The 20,991-nt window shown below is 40.6% G+C and overlaps 2 protein-coding genes across 5 annotated transcripts in view; both read left to right on the forward strand.

Moving 5' to 3' along the window:
• Positions 1-361: 361 nt before the first annotated feature.
• On the forward strand, positions 362-6,822 carry rae1 (ribonucleic acid export 1). Of its 2 annotated transcripts, XM_017712673.2 has the most exons (13): positions 362-505; positions 935-1,051; positions 1,156-1,260; positions 1,354-1,446; positions 1,750-1,836; positions 2,083-2,169; positions 2,383-2,454; positions 3,290-3,397; positions 3,679-3,785; positions 3,880-3,955; positions 4,189-4,383; positions 5,183-5,268; positions 6,404-6,822. In XM_017712673.2, coding segments are annotated over exons 2-13 (1,107 nt in total). In that variant the 5' UTR covers positions 362-505; positions 935-961; the 3' UTR covers positions 6,405-6,822. The 2 variants fall into 2 exon arrangements, with proteins under 2 accessions (XP_017568162.1, XP_017568161.1); XM_017712672.2 differs by lacking the exon at positions 6,404-6,822 and having other exon boundaries at positions 5,183-5,272.
• Positions 6,823-9,045: 2,223 nt separating this feature from the next.
• Positions 9,046-20,991, forward strand: part of LOC108436278 (RNA-binding protein 38-like) — a 29,239-nt gene continuing 17,293 nt past the window's right edge. Inside the window, exons 1-5 of one of the 3 annotated variants that reach the window (XR_005129711.1) lie at positions 9,046-9,508; positions 11,388-11,511; positions 11,659-11,713; positions 16,544-16,626; positions 18,659-18,787. Coding sequence is in view for 2 of the 3 variants with exons in the window: in XM_017712671.2 (XP_017568160.1) it covers positions 9,296-9,508; positions 11,388-11,511; positions 11,659-11,713; positions 18,659-18,974 (708 nt within the window). In the remaining variant the exon portion in view is untranslated. Of the gene's footprint in view, positions 9,509-11,387; positions 11,512-11,658; positions 11,714-16,543; positions 16,627-18,658; positions 20,486-20,991 lie in introns of those variants that run through there. The other 2 variants (XM_017712671.2, XM_037534967.1) reach the window with 2 other exon arrangements.

Consider the following 20,991-nt stretch of genomic DNA (forward strand, 5'->3'; position numbering starts at 1 on the left):
TTATCACTTTTTTTTCCAATGATATTTATACCACCCAAAAGTAATGCGGGTAGCCTAACCTGAAAGAGGAAGAGCTCTAATCAAGGCATGATATTCTTTAAAGGGGACTGGGAAGTCCTGTGTAGCCATGAATTGATCATAAGAGAGCACATTTCCAGATCTGTCAAATAAAGAAAGAATATTATGAATATTTCTTTGAAACCATTTGGAAAAGAACAAGGACTTATTCCTAATAGTTATTTCAGAGTTGTTCCATAAAAGGGTTCTGTGCGGGGAGAAATGTCCAGGCAAAAAGAGTCTGCTGAAGAAACCTAGAGAGAGAATACTGATCACATGTGAAATTACAGCGGCGCCTAAAACGACGTCCTCCTGCCAGAGCCCTACATCATCAAGCTGCGACTCATATTTGGCGTAAGTGTGGGAAAGTGAGCTCGTCTCGCTTTAATGGCGCATCAAAAATCGTGAACCGGTGAAGATTTTACGGGAGCTGTTACTCTTGTCCTCGGTAATGTGCTGCTGTGAAGCAGTCGTATTTCTACAGAATGTATTTTATTGCTTTTTGCCGTTTGGCCGTGTGAGGTTGAGAGGAAAGCGCGGTTGGCCGGTTAACAGGCTCAGCTCAGTTCAGCTCAGCGCCGCTCGCATTAACACTCAAATGTGTTTTGCCGTATTAGTAGTTAGCATTAGCGCTAGATAATGTATATTATCCATTATAATTTATATTATTTATGCATTTAAGCAACATTACTAATAATTTTGTGCGCCTCTTGATATCAGAGTGAGTATCTTGAGTGTTCCGGAAAGCTGATAAATGGCTAGCATGCAGGCTAACGTTACTTGCTCTCCGCGGGCTGAGCTCGGATGTCATTCTGCCTCTGTTGCTAGTTTTGGGAGTCGTTTCGCTTCCAGACCTCACCGTTCCCTTTCTCCACAGCTTTCTGCTCTCTGCCAGTAACCTGCGATGAGTTTGTTCGGCTCAAGCTCCGGCTTTGGTACCGGAGGCACGGGAGTTTTCGGCAGCACCACAACAGACAGTCATAACCCAATGAAGGTAGCCAACGCACCGTCAGTACAAAGCCAGTGTTGTGTTGCAGACGTTCTTGTGTTTGTTACTCGCAAATCTCCCACCTTCTCTTATTGGTCTTGTTGATACAGGATGTTGAGGTAACGTCCCCACCGGATGATAGCATAAGCTGCTTGGCCTTCAGCCCTCCAACTATGCCTGGAAACTTTCTGATTGGAGGCTCTTGGGCAAATGATGTGGGTTGTTGTTAACATTATAATCGTTATAAAACACGCATGCTGTGGTATGTAATATTATGTAATACTTTTCACTGTGCTCTGTGATTTCAGGTGCGATGCTGGGAGGTGCAGGATAACGGCCAGACTGTTCCTAAAGCTCAGCAAATGCACACAGGGCCAGTGTTGGATGTTTGCTGGAGTGATGTAAGACAGATTATAGTATGCTTAAGTGAATTAGTCTGCTTAAATATAGCCTTTGTGCTCCAACTTTTCACTAAATGCATTGATGAGCTCAAAACTCACAAAAATTCTACTGTTGTAATCCTCACAAGTAGACTATAAACATAAATTGGCATGCACATAATGGTATGCAGCTTCTATGTCAGGTACTATGTTGTAGTACTTTGTGATGAACTCCCAGGCACCAGCTGTCCTACCATCTGTTTGCAGCATTATAATTGTAGCAAATGTACAAAGAGTTACAGATACAGTTTTCTGTTTTAACAGGATGGAAGTAAGGTCTTCACAGCCTCCTGTGACAAAACTGCCAAGATGTGGGATCTAAACAGCAACCAGGCCATGCAGATAGCACAAGTAAGACATTTTATACATTAACCCAGGTGCACTTGTAAGGAGAGCATATTGTGGAATCAACAAAGGAATAACTATTGTCATTATTTAGTCTTATCTCTAATTTTCTTTGTTTTGTGTGTTTCTTTTAGGCTAGCTTTTGTAATGTGGTTAAACGTTGACTATTTTGATTAAAAGGCAAGTAAACTCCACTCCATAATGCTGTGTTTTTTTTTTTTTTTTTTTTTTTTTTTTTTTTTTTAAATCTAGCATGAAGGTCCAATCAAAACAATCCACTGGATAAAAGCCCCAAACTACAACTGTGTCATGACAGGCAGTTGGGACAAAACACTGAAGGTAGGTGTATGTTGTGGTTAGCCTAACTGCTTCACTTCCTTTGGGCCTTTCTGATTGCCCTTTTCTCAGTAGCAGGGTCACTGACACAGTGTCCTTACAGCATTTTGTTGGCTGTAGCCCATTAGATTTGGTTGCATGCATTATGTTCTCTCTGATTATGGCCCCTGAGTAAACAGACACTGAAATTACTTTTTCTTCCTGGCTGATTGACAGTTCTGGGACACACGCTCTCCAAACCCCATGATGTCTTTGCAGATGCCAGAGAGATGCTACTGTGCTGACGTGGTAAGCAAATGATCAGACATTAAACTCTGCATCCAGTGTTTCTTATGAAAAAATCTGTGATTGGTTGGATGACTGTTTTAATTGTCAAAACAGTCTTTTCTTGCTGTGAGTAGTGAGTTAAGCTGTATTGTTGTTTTAATGGTACGCAAAAGTCCTTCTACAGGTGAAATGTATGTTGTGGATTATGCAAGGAGATAAAGCCACATTATCTAAATATAAGCAGTGGTTCTTGATCTCTGTCCTGGAGTACAACTACACTACACTTTTTAGAATTTCTCTTGCTCCCAACACACCTAGTGAAACTAATTAACTAAATAAAAAGCACTTCCAGAGGAAAACTGGGTATGCTGGACAGAAAACACTACAACATGCGGTACAGTGGTGCTTCAAGACCAGGATTGCGAGACAGTGAACTTGAACTCATTAGCTTTTGCTTTTTTACTCTGTTCAGTCTGGTATACTTGCCTTGGGGGATATTTTTCCTTGTACATCTTTACTGCCAAACAATTGAATACTGTGGCAAAATACTTTACAAGTCTATAATTACAAAATTATTTCACACAAAAGCTGCTGCTGTTTATAATGTTGCTCTTGCATAAATGAACAGCTCTGCTTTGTTTTTCCACTCTTGTCTACTTGAGAGTTTTGATGCAGGCACTTTAAAAGAATTTTGTTTGCTGTCGGCAAAAGCCATACGAAAGTGATCTAATAATAGAATTGTTGAGATGAAACCATAAATGAAAGTGCAGTACAACCTCATTAGTGTAGGATTGTTGTTGTACATTAGCAAAATACAATTTTTGTTTCTTAGTGTTTTCTTTATCTTTGTGTACAGGTTTATCCTATGGCTGTAGTGGCCACTGCAGAGCGAGGCCTAATTGTATATCAGTTGGAGAATCAGCCATCAGAGTTCCGGCGTATAGATTCACCACTGAAACATCAGGTTCGTCCCAGTTTTTCTTACTTTCATGCTAGCTGTACACTTGAGGAGTTGAACAGGAAAAGTACAACTCGCTGGAAACATTTTTATAGAACATTTTAGAGGCTTTTCGAGCATGGAAGTGGGCAAACCTTGATACAGAAATTTGTATTCAGATTTTTTTTTTTTTTTAATGACCTCTGTCTAACAGTGCTAAATCATATAGTGATATTTTTCATATTTCTGACGTCTTCCTCCCTTAAATGTGTGTATTTTGATTACAAAATATGTCTGTTTTTATACAGCACCGTTGTGTGGCCATCTTTAAGGATAAACAAAATAAACCCACTGGCTTTGCGCTGGGCAGCATTGAGGGGCGAGTGGCCATTCATTACATTAACCCACCAAATCCGTAAGTCCACAAAACCAATCCAGTCTCCATTGTACTGAGTGACTAGTTTATAAATAATATTAAATGCTCAATGAATTTTATATTGTTTTTCTAGAACCAAGGATAACTTCACCTTCAAGTGCCATAGATCCAATGGAACCAATACAGCCACACCACAGGATATTTATGCTGTATGTACACTGGCCTGTTATCATTAACAGATCTTTCATGGATCTCATCACAATAAGCTAGTAGAATGTGACAGTTCAGTTCACAGAGTTGGTTAAATTGAATGGAGTAGAAAAATGCTAGCTATAAACAGGCAAATGTTATGTGTTGTAACCTGTGCTTATAAATAATGATTTTTCATGTTATTGGTTTGGTTGTTTCTGTATATATCTTATGTATCTGTATTCTTTCTTAGGTCAATGCTATTGCTTTCCACCCAGTGCATGGCACACTGGCCACAGTGGGATCTGATGGCCGCTTCAGTTTCTGGGATAAGGATGCTCGCACCAAGCTGAAAACCTCTGAACAGCTCGACCAGCCAATCACAGCTTGCTGCTTCAACCACAATGGAAATATCTTTGCCTACAGCTCCAGCTATGATTGGTCCAAGGTACAGCCTACCATCAGACATGCTGTTTCCAGGGAAATTGTGCATATGTCGACAGAGAAGGTCATGGTATTTATAAAACCTGTCAAATGCACACTCTTTTCAGTATATGAAAATTATGTAATTGCTTTAATGACACTAGTTTTCTGTAAACTGTGGAAACGGAGACATTCATTTACTGGCTATGTGAGAAAATTGCTCTCAGCATTTAGACTGAAAGGAGTTATTTTTACTCCTTTTTTTTTTTTTATTTGTCTTAGTAGTCCTACTTGTAGGGGGCTGATTCCACTTGTTTAATTAATCTTCAAACTGTTAATATGAAGTGTGCTTATGCTTGGCTGGAATGAAGGCCTGCAGCCAAAGGGCACGCTTCATATTAACTGTTTGAAGACTAATTAAACATGTGGAATCAGGTTTGATTGGAATGGGAACCTGTAGCTACACCCTGTGCATAAAAGACAGGGAACCTTTGTTGAACCTCTGCTGATGTAAATGATTGTTTCCCAGCTCCAGTCCTGGAACGATATTGTTAACTTATGTCATTTTTAAGGTAATGCCGATGTGTGAAAGTGTGAGAAACAACAAAATATGTAAGGCATAGGCTCCATGACTAGGACTGAGAACCAATGACCTAATTACATATAAGAAACTGTTGCCATCTGACTTTTTTTTGCAATACAGTTTTTGGAGCTGTGTGTGTCTATGCGTGTTACAGAGACTGTTTGGTTTAGATATTAACATGTAAAATAAACCTGCAGGAAAGGCTCTTCTTCCTTTTAATGTCTGATGATGTACTTCATAGGGACATGAGTACTACAACCCCCAGAAGAAAAACTACATCTTTCTGCGGAATGCGGCTGAGGAACTCAAGCCTCGGAACAAGAAATGGTGAGAGTGGGATTTCCGTTACCATGGAGATGGTGTCTGTCGCCAGACAGGGCTGGGGTTGCCCTGCTTCTATGTTCTGACTCTCCTCTCTGTGCTCTGTTGCCCTCCTCAGCATCACAGGATGCTTTGCATGCTGGAACAAGGGCGTTTTTGCAGGAGTTTGCTGCTGTTTAGAGTTACAAGGGTCAGAATGTAAAACAGAAGTGTTGCTCAAAGTTCACAGGTGTTGTTCTGTAAAATGTCACAGTTTCTGACTGTCAGGACAGTAGTTAAATGCGTAGCTCAGATCAGAGCTGGATTGTGTTGAACCCAGGCTTTGTGGTTACATGTAGATCTGTTTTCACTGGGAAAGCGGGAACGCTTAAGTAATCTTAATGTTCAGTGATAGAAGCCATAATTCATTCCTGTTTGCATTTAATTTGTTAGTTTAATTTTGAGAATCTAAATAGCATTAGTAGTAACCTTGATTCACTACTGATCATAATTACTTGGTAAAAACTGTCAATGGAACATGAAGCCTTAAAGGGGAATTACACTGATTTTTCAAAGTTCTGAATTATATAACTGTTCAAATGTGAGTAACGTTATTCACAGTAGTGTGATATGAAATGTTTTGTCATAGAGAAGCTTACTGACATTTTACAGTGGTGATGACAGGAATCAGGGGTTGCAATGTCTACAACACACAACTATTTTATGTACTACTCAAAACTAAGAGTGAACCCACAGGTGTCTTTAGTTATTTGTATAGTTGATAATATAATGGTACAATTGTGGTTGTTACTTTTGGGACTTAACACTTTATAATACCCTGCACTTATAATGCCCTACATATACCTTTCCTCCGTTAGGACAGAGCATTTCTCATCAAACCACTCTGAATCACTTTGATTACATCTTAACAATTTAATCGTATAAGAATTCTGAAGAATCGATGGAATTCCCATTTGAGAAGCTTACCAAAGACAAGAATTGAAATAAACTGAAAGAAAAGTGGTATACTGGAGAGTATTTCGTTCGAAGTGTTGAAGTGTATACTTGTTTTGGGGGGAGGGAGAGAGAAACAATAAACGTGATTTGAAAAAGAAAAGTGCTGTGATGACTTACGACTGACCACTACCCCTCCTGTCTTTAGATCCGTCAAGCTGTCACATCTCGGAAGACCTGCGTTAGTGTGTAAATATGGGAGAGAGCAAGAGACTCCTTATGGCTAACATCTGGACCAATGGCTTGGCATTGCATACTTTGTATGGACCAATCAGAAGGGGCCATCCGCCCCTATGCAATGGTGATGACAGCTAATGGCTTTTGAGTCAGACAAGCGAAGCCATGCTTTAGTGTTCTTGGTGTACCTTATATTGTTGTTGATTCTTTTTCTCTCTTTTTTTTTTACATTCATGACTGCAGCTCTATTCTTTTTCTTTTTTTTCTTTTTTTTTTATATTGCTTTCCAAAGAAAATTACATTTTCCATCTCTGCTTTACTGTTACAACATGGTGTTGAATCAAGTCTTTATGTGAAACCAATAAATAAATCTCTGCAGGACTCTCCACATTTTGACATATTTCTATTCACATATTCTGGAGGAATCAAAGACGGATTGTGTTTGGTGTGTATCTCAGCGTACCCAAGGTATCTTACTTTAGATATCTGGTTCCTAACTCAAGGTAGTCCTGGAGTACCCCCCTGTACTGCACATTTTTGTGTTCTGATCCATCAGTGACTTCAGCTCACTAAGAAGCTCATTAGTTAACTTATCAGTTGGATGTGTTTGGAGCAGAGAAAATATCAAAATGTGCAAGGCTTAGGAACAGCTGCGCTTGATAAAGTTCTCAATTGTTTGGAAGCTTTGCTCTGATTTGTTACACCTACAGTCAGACTACTAGTTCAGTTTTCAAGCCCTTCATGGATTTGATAAGTTGCATTAGACAAAAAAAAATGAGCAGGCCAGTCAGCACAAAGAACCTCCCGTTTAGAATACGGGGCAGTTTTAATTCATGTCACCAGTGTGAGGTTGGTATTATTTAGCTGATCACTACAAAGTTTGCATTTTTGTAGATGTATTATATTTGTTGAACGTGAATTATCAAATTTGATACTAGTACAAAGTTAATCATAGCTAATTTGATAAATGATAAACCTGTGTTCTCTAAAATAGGCATGAAATGTTTCTGAAGAGAAAACCGGCAATCAACTTTGCTCGCTTTTAGGATTCATGTCCACTAGGAGGCAGCCTCTCACTTCCAGTCTTTGGGTTGAAGTGTGGCTGATTATCAAAGCACACAGATCAAAGTGAGTGAGTGCATCAGGTGAGCCTGTGGAAAAGACAAGCGTGAGCCACTGGAGACTTATCAGTAGGATATGAATAGCATGTTGGGGCGAGTTACAAAGGCCTGGAGTGAGAAGGCTCGCATGCCCGGAGTGTAAAGGTGTGAGAACTGCCACCTTGCTGCAGTCATTAGACCATCACCTCACTGTCAGCTAGGACTTCAGCACTTAGCAGGGGCACTCCAACAGAACGTGGGAGAGGAACTGCCGAGACCAGACCGGCCAGAGCGTCATTCCTTCAGTCTTAGATATTTGATGCCCTTCAGTTCCTCCCACGATGCTTTGCGAGTGTGTGATGAGAGCAGGCTGTACCTCTTAGTGCCATGAACGGTTCACCATGGTCTAACGGTGGCTACAACTGGCACGGTTACATGAGTGAAGGCGTGAACAGTGGAGGGGCACCCAGTGCATGGTGATACAAGCCCTGGCCTGTTCTGCTGCCGTGCAGAGCCTTGGTTGATTGATGCTGTTCTGCATTTATGAATAATGCAGAAGAGGGCTCCAAGGCCTTTGTGACATGACCCTGCTTTGGGTCAGAGGAGCTGAAAATCACAAGCTTGGTGCAGTACTGCTACAACAGCTTGGGCTCTAGGATGATGCTTTTAACCTATCATTTTCTCCGAATGTTGTTTGTGCAGTGTAGTTATCTATGCAGCATTTGTATTGAAAGTCCCTTATTCTACACCACATAGCACACATTTAATACGTTTAAGTTCATTCAGTCTTGGCGGACTATTTGCATTAAAAAGCGTTCAAATGGGTTGTGCGAGTCACGGCCAGAGAGCTGCCGGTCGTGAATCGTTTGTGTTGTCACTGAAAATAGTTTTACAAGCATCAAGTTCTCAGAAGCAGACCTGCCCCCACCACACAAAATCAGATTTACGGTTTGGCTCAGTTTCAAACAAAAAACGAATTAGACTACTGGTGCAATACTATACAGCCTCAAAGAATGAGTATGGCCTAATCCCTTCTTCAGAATGTAGTTTGAAGTTCGGCACGCCTGGCTTCTTATTTAAAGGAGGAAGAAATAGAATAGACCTGAGCCGCCTCTGATACAGTCGCTTCGTACAGTAGGCAACGTGAGCTAAAAAGCACGGCTGACATGACCAAATTTCACTTAACACGATTTTATTTTGTTGTAACGGTCTTAGTATTAAAGGAGCCGTGGCCATTTTTGATGGGACGTATTTCTTTTTATTTTTGGAAATAAAACCTTTTAATAAACGTCTTTCAGGCGTACAGTGGCTGTTTTCCTTTGTTTGCTGCAAGGACACAAAGCAGGTGCGAGTTTAACTGGGCGGACGGAGAGGAGGAGTCATGTGGCGTCACAGCAAAGTTTTCAGTGAGTTTCTAGAAAAAACGCGTCCTGCCATTGGCTGCGGTGTGTTGTGGGCGTGGCTTGCGTTAGACCGTATATATACAGGAACCCCGGAAAAACGTGAGGGGAGGTAGTTTATCACAGCGCGTGCAACGGTGTGCCGGGGAGCGCAGCGACTAACACGGCGATGTTGAGGGTTGATTAAAAATTAAAACAAAGTTTTAAGACTGAGGAATCTGAACCCTGGACAGTCAGTCTTTTTGACTCTTTTCATACCAGGATCGTTTTAAATATTCAAGGACGGTGTGTGTGGGTTTTTTTTTTTTTTTTTTTTCTTCTTTTTTTTTCTAGCTTCTGTCAGAAGCGGAGTTGAAGCAGCCAATGCTTTTACACCAGTTCATGAACAGCACGCTCGAAGCTATGCACCCAACAGGAATCCAAAAAGACACTACTTTCACCAAGATCTTCGTGGGTGGTTTACCCTACCACACAAACGACGCCTCGCTGAGAAAGTACTTCGAAGCGTACGGCGACATCGACGAGGCGGTGGTGATAACGGACAGACAGACGGGGAAATCCAGAGGATACGGCTTCGTAAGTAACTACAGCGCTCACTCTCGCAGCTCCTACTTTGTCTCGCAGTGTTAGCGCCTCGTTGTTTCTTATGTCCCGTCCCTGAATCTACTTCACCGCTGCGTTTATTTATTTCCTCGCGCATTTGTGCACGCGCGTAAGTGCGCACGTGACGCGCTCCGTTTTTGTGGCGGGTAGATAAGCATATCTGTCTTGTGCTGGCGAGGGAGCACAAAAGTGCAGCATTATGTTCTAGACTGACTCTAAAACACCCCTTCAGTCGCGCGGAATTCTTTCTTAGCCCACACCACCTCTAGTGCTTAGTCAAGCCTAACGGCTGTGGGCGAGAAGGACATCGCAGTTTGGGAAACAGCCTTCGCCTTAGCGAGCTCTTGGCTGGCTACCAGCTAGCACGTGTGTGGTGTGAGGACTTTATATGGTGAGATTTCTGAATGATGTTATGCTCTGCCCCCCCCCCCCTCTCTTTGAACTGTTCACGGTACAGTAGTGAGGGCCTGGAGCACTCAGCCGCTTAAGTGATGTTTACACAGTCTTAACGGCCCTCAGAGTGGCGGTTCATTTTTGCCTAAGATGGAGAGCTCGTCGGTTTGCAGATTCATAACATCGACCGCTATTTGGGCAGCCTCACGGAATCTCTGACCAGCCCCTTCAAACTGTATCTACCACTGCAGTGGTCAACAACCTTCTTCTTGGAGACCCTGTGGAGTTTATTTGAAGCTAATGTGCCCCACCTGATCCAGCAAGTCAGTCTCTTCAACTTAGAGAACACGATTGCTCTGGATAAGCATTTGGAGCCGAACTTTAGAATTAGAATTTTGTCTTCTAGAACTGGAACTTTTTTTTTAAGACACTCAGCTCTTCTCCAACATGGGCTTTTGTATTCATGTTTATGCCCATGTGTACCTTTATTCAGATCCTCTGGCTTTAAAATGTTTGAACATCCTGTCATTGCGAAGTTATACAGGGGTAGTTCTGCATCAACCCCTGCTACCCACCCAGACAGGCCTGAAGAACTTCCCCTGGGAACTTAATGATGAGGAACTTGTTTTAAAATAATAACCCAAGCTGTCATTTTTTAGGTTTCACACTCTGTGCGTGGTCTCATGGGCTTGTGATCCAGTAAAGTAAGGGTATTAGGAAGAGAGGGGTTTTAAAAGGACACTCAGACACCATGCACTCAGGGACTCACTGGCAAATATGCAAATATTTATCACAAACCAGGAGTGACTAGCCAGCCAATAGCTTATGATCAAGCCAAAGATGGGCTGGAAAACACTGGTAATGTGTCTCCTCAAGCTTCTCAACTGTAAATTGGTACATTGTGATGAGATGTCAGGAAAAAAGGCAGCACAGCAGGTCTGAGAGGTCTGTGCTCTAACGGCTGCTCTTGGCTGTGTGTGGCTTGGCTGGTTTGACAGGCTTAGGAAGATGGGGGGGGGGGGTGTCTACCTCTAGAGTGTAAGGTGGTCTGTATGATCCTGAACTTGTTTCCCTAGTAAGCATATTTCTTTTCTGATTGGAACTGGAAAAACGTGATGATCCTGTTCTTTTTTTTTTTTTTTTTTTTTTTTTTTTTTTTTTAAAGCAATGAGGAAAAGAGTACATACGTTTGCATTGTATATGGTCCATATGTTCGTGTAATGACCTCTAAACTAAAGGTGTGCTATCAGTTCTGTGTAAATTTTACTGTAGATTGATGACCTTAAGTCTATTTTGTATGCTAGTGTTTACTGATCCTGTTGTGAAAGAATTTTGCTTCTTTCAAGAATATTCCTATTCAGTGGCAGCTGCCAATAGTGCCATGCTGGCTTTAGTAACATGTTTGTGTCAGCTGATGGAGCAAGCACTTGTAAATATTGACCGTTAATTCTACCTCTAGGTGACCATGACTGACAGGGTGGCAGCAGAACGAGCCTGTAAAGACCCAAACCCTATCATTGACGGTCGGAAGGCCAATGTCAACTTGGCCTACCTTGGGGCCAAGCCACGCAGCCTTCAGACAGGTGAGCAGGCACAATAAAAACCCATGGGAACACCAACACCTTCTTCTTAACCCCTTACTCTCAGCCTCTAGATGAGCTTTGTTCAGTTATTGCATGTCACATGAGCACCACTGCATTGAAATAACACCTTTTGCAATTTCATTATAGGAATATCTCTAGGTGTGCAGCCCATCCACCCAACACTTATTCAAAGACAGTATGGGTAAGTCTGTCACTTGCATTTGTGTTCTTTCACATTCATGTTGTACGTTGAAATTTTTCAGTGTACCACAAGCCCCAGTGACCAATACACTTGAAAAGCAAATTAGGAAAGCACATACAGTGGAAACAGAACACAAGGAGCTTTTGACTTGACAAGGTCACTTGTCTGGCAATAGACCTGTTGCTGTTTGTATAAAAGCATGTTTCTAATTTTTTTTTTTTCTCCTTTTAATTTTGGGTATAAGGACATATGCAGGGGGATGATCAGTGAGGTTCCAGTAATGTCTTTAGGGCAATTAACGAGGGATTGTTCTCCAGTGAATGTCCTGGAATGCCCTCTTTCTGCTGACCATTTATTGCTCTTTTGAGCTTCATAATGCAGGTGTATTATTTGGATACACTCTTACCAAAAGGTTCTGTGATATGGAAGCATATTAGTATTAAAAAATACAATATGTAAAATGGCAGTGTATTTTTGCATTTAAATTTCCTGTACATATAAACAATGTTGAAGCTCAAAATGAAAAATTAAATACCGCGATTTTATTTTGCCATTTGCTATACTAGTATTGATGTGTTTTGCACAGATAACTGGGTATGGTATGTGTATTTTAATTGCATCATCAAAGAGAACACCAAACTAGAAAGATGGCAAAATTAAAATGTAAAAGAGGAAATGGCACCTCTCCTTTTTGCGTTTGTAATTTGAATTTTCATTTTGAGCTCAACACTGCATATACGAGTGGGGAAACTTCAGTGCAGGCATACAACATTTTACATATTATGTTTTCATTTTAATTTTGATGTTGATGCTTCCATATTAGGACTTTTAACATACTAAAACCTTTTTGGTACTATATAGAACCACTTTTTAGGGTTCTTTTCAGAACCATACACTTTATTTCATGGAGAACATTTTAGTCACACAAAGAACCACTGCTTCTTTGATTTGTTGCGGTTCTTTAAACAATTATTCTCTCTACTAAAGAATCAGTGAATCACTGTTTTAAGGCCATTTTAAAGCTAAACCTACTATACCCAGGACAGTTTTTGTCCAGGATGAAATTAGTTCAGTCATGCTGTATCTTGCCTGTGTGAGCTTCTGTTAGCCAGTGGTGTTCAAATATCAACGGGAATTTGAATTTTACAGTTATTACATAGTTTAAGCCTTTGCTTGTGGACAAAGCCAGCCAGCATTTTATTAGCCTTGAAGTTATGCCACCCAAGACGCCTCTGTCTTAGCAACTTGTCAGCTCAATTAAAAGCTTTTATTTACACGTTAATGGTCATGGTACGTTAATGTTTCTCAGTAAGTCATTTGCCATGTAGACAGACTGGTTTTGATCAAATCTAAGCCAGCTTATGAATGTGCTCATGCGAAAGGGTCCTTGAATGTTCTGTCTGTCGGTGAGTTGGTTGCTGTGGTAACGAGGTGGAGCCCTGTTGGGGAGAACATGCTTTTCTGTCTATATGACAGGTGTTGGCTCTTATTTCCTCAATTATACCCTTCATACACATTTACCCAACCCCCCCAACACACACATACTGGAGTTTAGAGAACACCTGTCGTTTTTCCCAATGGAACTCATTGTCTCTTTCAGCTCGGATGTTTTGTTATAGGAGGCATTTGCATGGCAGCTTACTTTAGGTTTTCATTTGGGACTCTTGGTCACACTCATTCTTTTATTTATTTATTTATTTATTTATTTATTTATTTATTTATTTAGACCTTCATGACCCCTGCAACCCACATTCTCACTCAAACTGCTCTGTCAAGACATTGCTGACTCTTTGAAGAACAGTAAAGTCCACAGAGAGAGCTTTCCACATCATGCAGATCAAATGTCTAACCAGCATCAAAACTGACGTCTGTTACCACGGACACGCATGCCTGTATTTTTTTTTGCACAGAATTGTCAAACTGTCCACTACATTATTTTTCATTCTTCACTGATTCCATATTTGCACTCTCGGCAGTGTTGTGTGAAGTTTTCTAGGTGGGTGAAATCACTCATGTTGTCAGGTTAGTGATTAGTTTGGGGCCCTGAAAAGTGACACCACAGTGAGAATGAGGCATGTAGGTTGGGTGGTGGGGGATGAGGGGATGAGTCATTGAGTTTTGAGTAGAGAGAAAAATGGTGAGGTTTTGAGAGATTGGTTGCCCTTACAGTGATATAGTTTATGGTTTCCTGTGCTCCATTTTTGTGCTACAGATGTTGAGCTGTTGTCTAATCGTTCTGTGAAATGCCACTCCCTCTCAAAGTTCTGCACTTTGCCTATGTAAACAGTATGGCTGTGGTGTTCATTTGTGCTTACTTTTTGATGTTCTTCTGCCTCTTGCATTTTTTTTTTTTTTTTTTTTTTTTTTTTTTTTTTTTTGTGGGTGGGTTTCCCCAACCCCCTTGTGAGGGACACGAGAATAAAGAGATGAATGTTTTGTTATGTTTTTTTAATTATTTTTGAACAGCATACATGTAAACAAGTGGTGTGTGTGTGTGTGTGTGTGTGTGTGTGTGTGTGTGTGTGTGTGTGTGTGTGTGTGTGTGTGTTCCAAGTGATCACTGTGCACTAACACTGTGCAGTATTATAGTATAATGTGAGATTATCCACTAATGTTAGCGTGGGCTTCTGTGTAAATGCCTTTGTCTCATGAAGGGTTAAGTTGGTTTTATAGGTTAAGTGATGCTGTTTGTATATCATTAGTTTGCGTTCCTGCTAAATTTAAGTAGAAATTGGTCTGCATATACGTTAAACTTGGTGTTCAGCTTTTGATCTGAATGTTAAATGATTACGAATTAACCATAAACTACTGTTTCTTCAAGTATGTTTTTGGGGGTAATGATTAGTTTGTGGAATCCAAATTGTGCACAGATAACTGCATTTGCAGTGTTCCACTGCTTTATTTTGAAGCAGAGCTTTAGAATGGAGTTAAAGAACTACAACCAGACAGTTATTGCTGTGTGCAAGAAACCACTGTGTAAATGTGACATGGTAATTGCGTAGTTGACTGTGTGTGTGTGTGTGTGTGTGTGTGTGTGTGTGTGTGTGTGTGTGTGTGTGTGTATGTGCGCATGCATGCATGCACACAGACGTCCTTGACACTGTATCAGCCGTGCCTGCTCAGCTCTATTGTTAAACAAAGCTGCTAAAGTTTTTACTCTGAGTAATTCTTGGGTGGCAAATCTAGATCCAAGACCGCAATACCAGACTTTCGTTTTTTAATTGTGTACATGCACATGCACAAGTGTTAGTGTGAGTTAATGTACAGGAGGGGTGCAATGATTGTTCGACTTGGTCGACTAAAATCGACGACCAAATTAGTTGGCAACTTGGTAGAAGATTAGTTGGTGATGTCATTTCGCGTCTTTTTCATGCTCACTAGGAACGTTTTGACACTACCGCTCACTGGAGACTTGACTAACAGTGCGATGACTGCCTCAAGAACAAAATCAAAACAAAGTGTGGGAGCTAAACTTGGAAAAACGTCAGTTGTGCTGGTTGTAAAGCTGACCTTATCTGGCACGGGAGCACATCCTCCATGCTGGAGTATCTGAAGAGGAAACTTGTCGGTTCACTGGATGAAGAAGATTCATGTCCTCTGAAACTGTGTACTGTCAGACTAAAGTGTGTAAAAATGGCACATATACCATTAGAAGTACACTCATTAATGTAGTATGTGAAGTACAGAAGTGTGTATGGTTTGGGACGCGAGTTAGTTGGCTAATGTTGATGTTAAGTTCTGTCCTCCTTCATATTGTGAGCTGAGCTGTAACACTTTTCTATTTCGAAATGCGTGTTCTCTTAAATCGTTAGTTTGAACAGAGAAGCAAGTAACTATTATAAACAGCGACGCTGTTCACCTTTTTAAATAACGTTTGCATCTTTTCTTCACATTATCGTCTTAGCATCGAGGCCACGGGTGCAATCAAATTCAGCAGACACCGGCGAGTTTAGCATAAGTAGTTCTTCGTGAACATACAGGTCACCTCGGTTCCATCAGAGCATGTTACCTGCAGTGAGGAGTATCTGCGAGACTCACAGGAGCACAGAGATGCTGACTTTCCTCCGTTTCGTTAAACATCTAGGATTGTAAAACTTGGTTGCAGCAGTGACTAATGCAGAGAGCATAGACTGTACTGTTTACATTTAACATTTAAACTTACATTATTATTATTATTTACTTGATTAAAGGAAAACTGATTCATTTTATTGCTGCTACTTTGCACATCCTTGGTTATAAATTTTGACAGGAAAAATAAATTGAAAATATATATTTTTTTTTTTATCTTTTGTGAATTCTTGAATGTTATTCATCTTTGTCTTCACTGTTATTTAGCAAATGCATAAAATAACCTCAAGCTAAACTTAAAAGCTAATAGCTACAAAAGTTATTAGGTAATGTAGTGATTCATAATCAGAGTAATTCATTATTTGTTTCAGTAATCGAACGATTGTTCAACTATCAAATTAGTCATTTGTTGCAGCCCTAATGTACAGTGTAATATTTCAGACCTCCCTCCTTTTTTTTTTTTTTTTTTTTTTTTTTTTTTTAATCGTCAGTATCATATCCAGTTTTTGACTTTTTAAAACCTAATTTTCCTTTAACTTTTCTGTTCTTTATTCGGGTGCGTCATCTTATCTAATTTCCACAGAAATATATCTTGAAAAATGAGAAACTAAGCAGTTTTGACTGGGATTAAATAAATGAAGAGTAGATTTTTGCACAGTCCTGCATAGGGAGTGAGGTGTTTTTTCCCTTCTATTGTCTTCTAATCTCATTCAGTGTTTGGCTAACCACCACTCTTCCTTCTGTGCTCTGTTGGTCACCCAGTTGATGGAGTGCATCATTGGGAAGAAGATACTCAAGCACACTGCTTCACTGGGGCCCAATGTGGAGGTCCAGGGAATCTTAAGGTGCCAGTCATGGCTTGAGAGTGCAGTGCTGTGTGCTGTGACCGTTTGAAGTGCTATTTGTGTGTTTCTGAGTAAAGATTGTACTGATTCAGAGCTTCATCTTTTGTTACTTTCGCATGGGGTTTGGTTTGCAGTGCTGACTGGAGTGACTTGGTGTGTGTTTCGGGGGGGTTAAAGTGTTATTGGATGTTTTGCACATGTTCTCCACCCACATGCCCTTTCCTGTGCTCAACAAAGGTGTGTATGAGTACGGAGTGTCTCTTTCACTTAAACCCATATAGAGTCTTCTGTATGCCATTTCATCATTCGCATGCTGCCATATTATATAGAATATTCCCATTCCGTTCAGTCTTGTAAACTGTAAACTCTTGAATTGATGGTTCTTTTTTGTGAGATGTGACCATAAAGAACTTGTATGTAAAATGTTAAATAATCATTTTTGATAGCATTGTTTAAATGTGGCACTAATAATGTATTGTGCCAGTGTCCAAATATTGTGATGGGTATCATGTTTTCTGAACTTTTATTTAAAGAAAAAAAAAATGTTTGGCCATATTCACAAAGACTGGTAGGAGTCATTAGAGTGAACCAAGACATGTTTTTCCAGTTCTTGCTGCCTGAACAGGCGTCCCCAGTGACATTTCTTGTCCTCTCTTGGGGAGTTCTTCTGTTTGTTTCCAGCTGCTACATACTGAAATCTTGGACCCCTCCCTCAGCTGTGCCCAGTCTGTGGAGGAAGTGTGTATGGGGCTCTGTCTTGTATTGCGTACACCCCCTCCACCACCACCAAACGCACACAGACACATGTGCATACATCGTTTCTGTCTAGAGGAAGGGACTCGTGGGGGTATATTCAGACCTGGTTAATTATAGCACACTGCGGTGTGCGAGTGAATATGTATGATGGAGGATAAATGAAGCTGTCCTCTGCCTCCACTCTTAATTACCTGTCTTGTAGGGATAAATTAAAAGCTCACCAGTGAATATTACTTTCCCTGGTTGAAAGACATTTAATATAAACATGTTTGTACTGGTGAGTAGCATTAGCTTGCAGTGTTTCGAGCTCACTGTTTGTGACTGTATTTGAGTGTGTGTGTGTGTGTGTGTGTGTGTGTGTGTGTGTGTGTGTGTGTGTGTGTGTGTGTGTGTGTGTGTGTGTGTGACTTCTAGCCTTCTCTGAGCGAGTGAAAAGTAGCAGCTGCTAAAACACTTGTGGGTGTTGAGGGTGAGAAGCTGCCAGAAGCGTCTCTCTCTTGCCGAGCGCTCAGTCCAGCCTGCAGCTCTTCAGGCTGTTGAGTTTACACAGCACACATCACCGTTATTAAGGAGGGGGGTTTCTGCCCCTAAACCTGCACAACGAGCTTCTCTTCCTGTGTTTTTCTGACCTACTGTTTGAGGCTTGGGTTAAATGTTTGTTTATTTTATTTTATTTTTTTCTGTGGCCTACTCCCAGTGTTTATGCTTTCTCTGTCTCACTGGTTCAGTAAGCACCAGAAGGACTAGAAATGTCAATGATGTAAGCGTTACAGGCATTGTCTTCATTTAATAATATATGAATCTGTGGTCATTTTGCATAGGATAACAATAAAATACAAATGGATTTTGGTGTATAAACGAATTGATGCACCATAATGCATTGATCGGAAAGTGATGATTCAACTCAACAGATTTTGTAACTTTTATCTGGAAGTGTATTTTCACATAACATCTTAATCCTTATTGTTATTCTCTCTTTTCTGTCAAATCTCTCTCTCCCCCTCTGTATTTTATTTTATATTTATGTATAATATATATTACATGCATTTTAAACAACTTCTCTAGTCTGAACCATGATAAAATTGAGCTGTGATAATTTTGATAATTTATGACCAAGTAATGCCTAAACAAGACAGAGATTGCTAATGGGATTGGGAAACGGCTACTAATTGATAATTTAATCCAAGTCTGAAGAACACTGGAGTCCTGTGTAGTCTTGAGTGTGTGAGCGCATTACAAGTCTGTATGTCTGCTTATTTTGTCTTTCTGTCCACAGACTGGTCCCGCAGTATGTCTACCCCCAGGCCTTCATCCAGCCCAGCCTTATGCTCCCTTCTCAGGTGGCCTCCTCTGTTAGCTCTCCTTACCTGGACTACAGTGCAGCCTACGCCCAGTATGCCTCGGCAGCCTTTGAGCACTACCCTTATGCCTCTTCTCCTGGCTTTGTGGGATATGGCTACACTGCTGCCACACCCACTGGGGGTCCCACAGCCCCTACCCCAGCCCAGACCTTGGCTAACGCAGCCACTGCCACCCCTGCCTTCATCCAGTATCCTCCACAGCAGCATCTGCAGCCTGAGCGGATGCAGTGAGCGATCAAGCCACGTTTGGACGTAATGCTCCACGTGGGCCCTGAGAAACCTGAGGATAGACTGTTGCACTGTCATGTCAGGATTTTTTTTTTTTTTTTGCTCCATCCTTGGAGCCTGGAAAACAGTGAAACTGTGCAGTGGCTTCAAAGGGCTTCCAGAAGCACTGATGCCATTTTTTTTTTTTCCCCCTTCCTCTCAATTTCCTTCAAAATTATTAATATTGTTACTATTATTCATGTTACCATAAGCTTTATTATATTAGTGTTTCTCTTTGTTAGTGTCTGTATTTAATGTGCTCACATTGTTCAGATCAATCAAAGTAAGGTGCCTGGTTGTGGTTTAGTGGATGTAGAGTAGGAAAGGGAGCGAAATATACGTATAACGTGAACACTCAGTGGTGACTCTCTAGAAGGTGTAATGGGGTATTGCTGCTTAAGATACATTGAGAGAGGATTTTTAGAAGGGAAGTCTGAGCTTATGAGTAGATGACCATAAAATCAGGGGAAAGGTAAAGGAAGGACAAGAGAAGCACCCAATATGCATCTTAAGACCGAGGGTTCTTCATGAGTTTAAAAAGGACAAAATGGAGAACTTCGACTGAAGATTCTCAAAAGCTCCTAGGACTACTTTTTTATAATATCGAGGCCTTAAAGCTAGAATGTCCGTTTAAATTTGGAACATTTTAACATTTGTATACAGGGTTAACTGTGAACAAGCTACAAATTGCTTCCAAACAAAAACCCAGTCTGCAGTCCTCAGGCATGTTGAAGTCCAAGGACTAGGTATGTGGTATTTTAGAATAAGGGTGCTAATTGAAGATCAGCTCTTTGATCATGTTTAAGTTGATGGATGTGACTAAATGCCATAAAGCAAAACTGATCTAAAACGGGCATCGTGTTCAGGAGATGCTGTGCATGTAGCCCCTGGTGGAGATAATCATTATATGATGCAGTAAGCACAAGAGGGAGCAAGCATTGGGATTAACAGGTATGGTAGCTGACACTGATACCTATGGTACATCAGTTTTGTGTAACTGTTAAAACTGAAATTATTGAATGTCTTCTGCTTTTTAGACATTCATTATGTATAGCATTTTCAAAATGTTGCCACAATTGAGTGCATTTTGCAGTATTTATGTTGGTATTTAAGTGATCTGTGGTACTATTGCTTTGTTTTACAGACTTGTCTCAGCAAGCCCAGTGTAGGCAACACACAATGTTTTAGGCTCCTGGTCACTCAAAGAGAATGTGTAAATAATTGATTTATCATTTACCCCCTCCCCCCTTTTATTTGAATTATTTCCTCACAGGCTATTAATCTACATGTGCACCTGAAATTTTTTTATTTTTTTTTTCTCTTTTTTATTTTACAGTTACACTATTGAGTCGCAGCTTGCACCTGCTGGCACATAATTGCTCCATGAAGCATTTTTATGTCACGTCATTTCAATATCTGCAATGAAAGCCATACCAAGAAAAATCTTGGGGTAAAATAAAGACTTTATACTCAAATTAGTGCAGTCAATTATTTCTGAATTTCTGTGTCTTTCCAACTCTTCCAGAGGTGTGCTCTTCAGAGCCATCCTTTGCAAGCGGGGATTTGCAAATACGCTTACAGCAAGTACATGCTGGGGGGAAATCAAGTATTCAGACACTTATATTTGATATTTATTATACTACCAGTGCGCATATCCACTTCAAGCTTGCTCAATGTTTTGACTTTTGTCTTTTCAGACACCACAAAAACATCAATATTGTTGCCAAGATTTTGTTGGCAGTTACATCTTTTGAGAAGTCCATGGTAAAAAGCTCCCCAAGCTTCTAACAAAGGTCTGTCTTTTGGACTCTAACTTCACAATCCTTAATACATCCTGAAAGGGATTCTAATCAGGAGATTAGCAAGGCTATGTAAGCACTCTCACCTTTTCTCCTTGACTTGTTTTTTGGAAACCTGTCTAGTTATTGTCTTGTTTAAACATCAGTCTTCTTTCTTTGCCAATAAGACAAAATTCATGTCC

The sequence above is a fragment of the Pygocentrus nattereri genome, chromosome 26 (assembly GCF_015220715.1).
Source record: "Pygocentrus nattereri isolate fPygNat1 chromosome 26, fPygNat1.pri, whole genome shotgun sequence".
NCBI classification, from domain to species: domain Eukaryota; kingdom Metazoa; phylum Chordata; class Actinopteri; order Characiformes; family Serrasalmidae; genus Pygocentrus; species Pygocentrus nattereri.

Bases quoted from the DNA above. Each gene is read 5' to 3' on its own strand.
- rae1 (XM_017712672.2), top strand. From the start codon at position 962: ATGAGTTTGTTCGGCTCAAGCTCCGGCTTTGGTACCGGAGGCACGGGA. The intron at 1,052-1,155 runs GTAGCCAACGCA...TTGTTGATACAG, and splicing joins ACAGTCATAACCCAATGAAG to GATGTTGAGGTAACGTCCCC. The intron at 2,455-3,289 runs GTAAGCAAATGA...CTTTGTGTACAG, and splicing joins GATGCTACTGTGCTGACGTG to GTTTATCCTATGGCTGTAGT.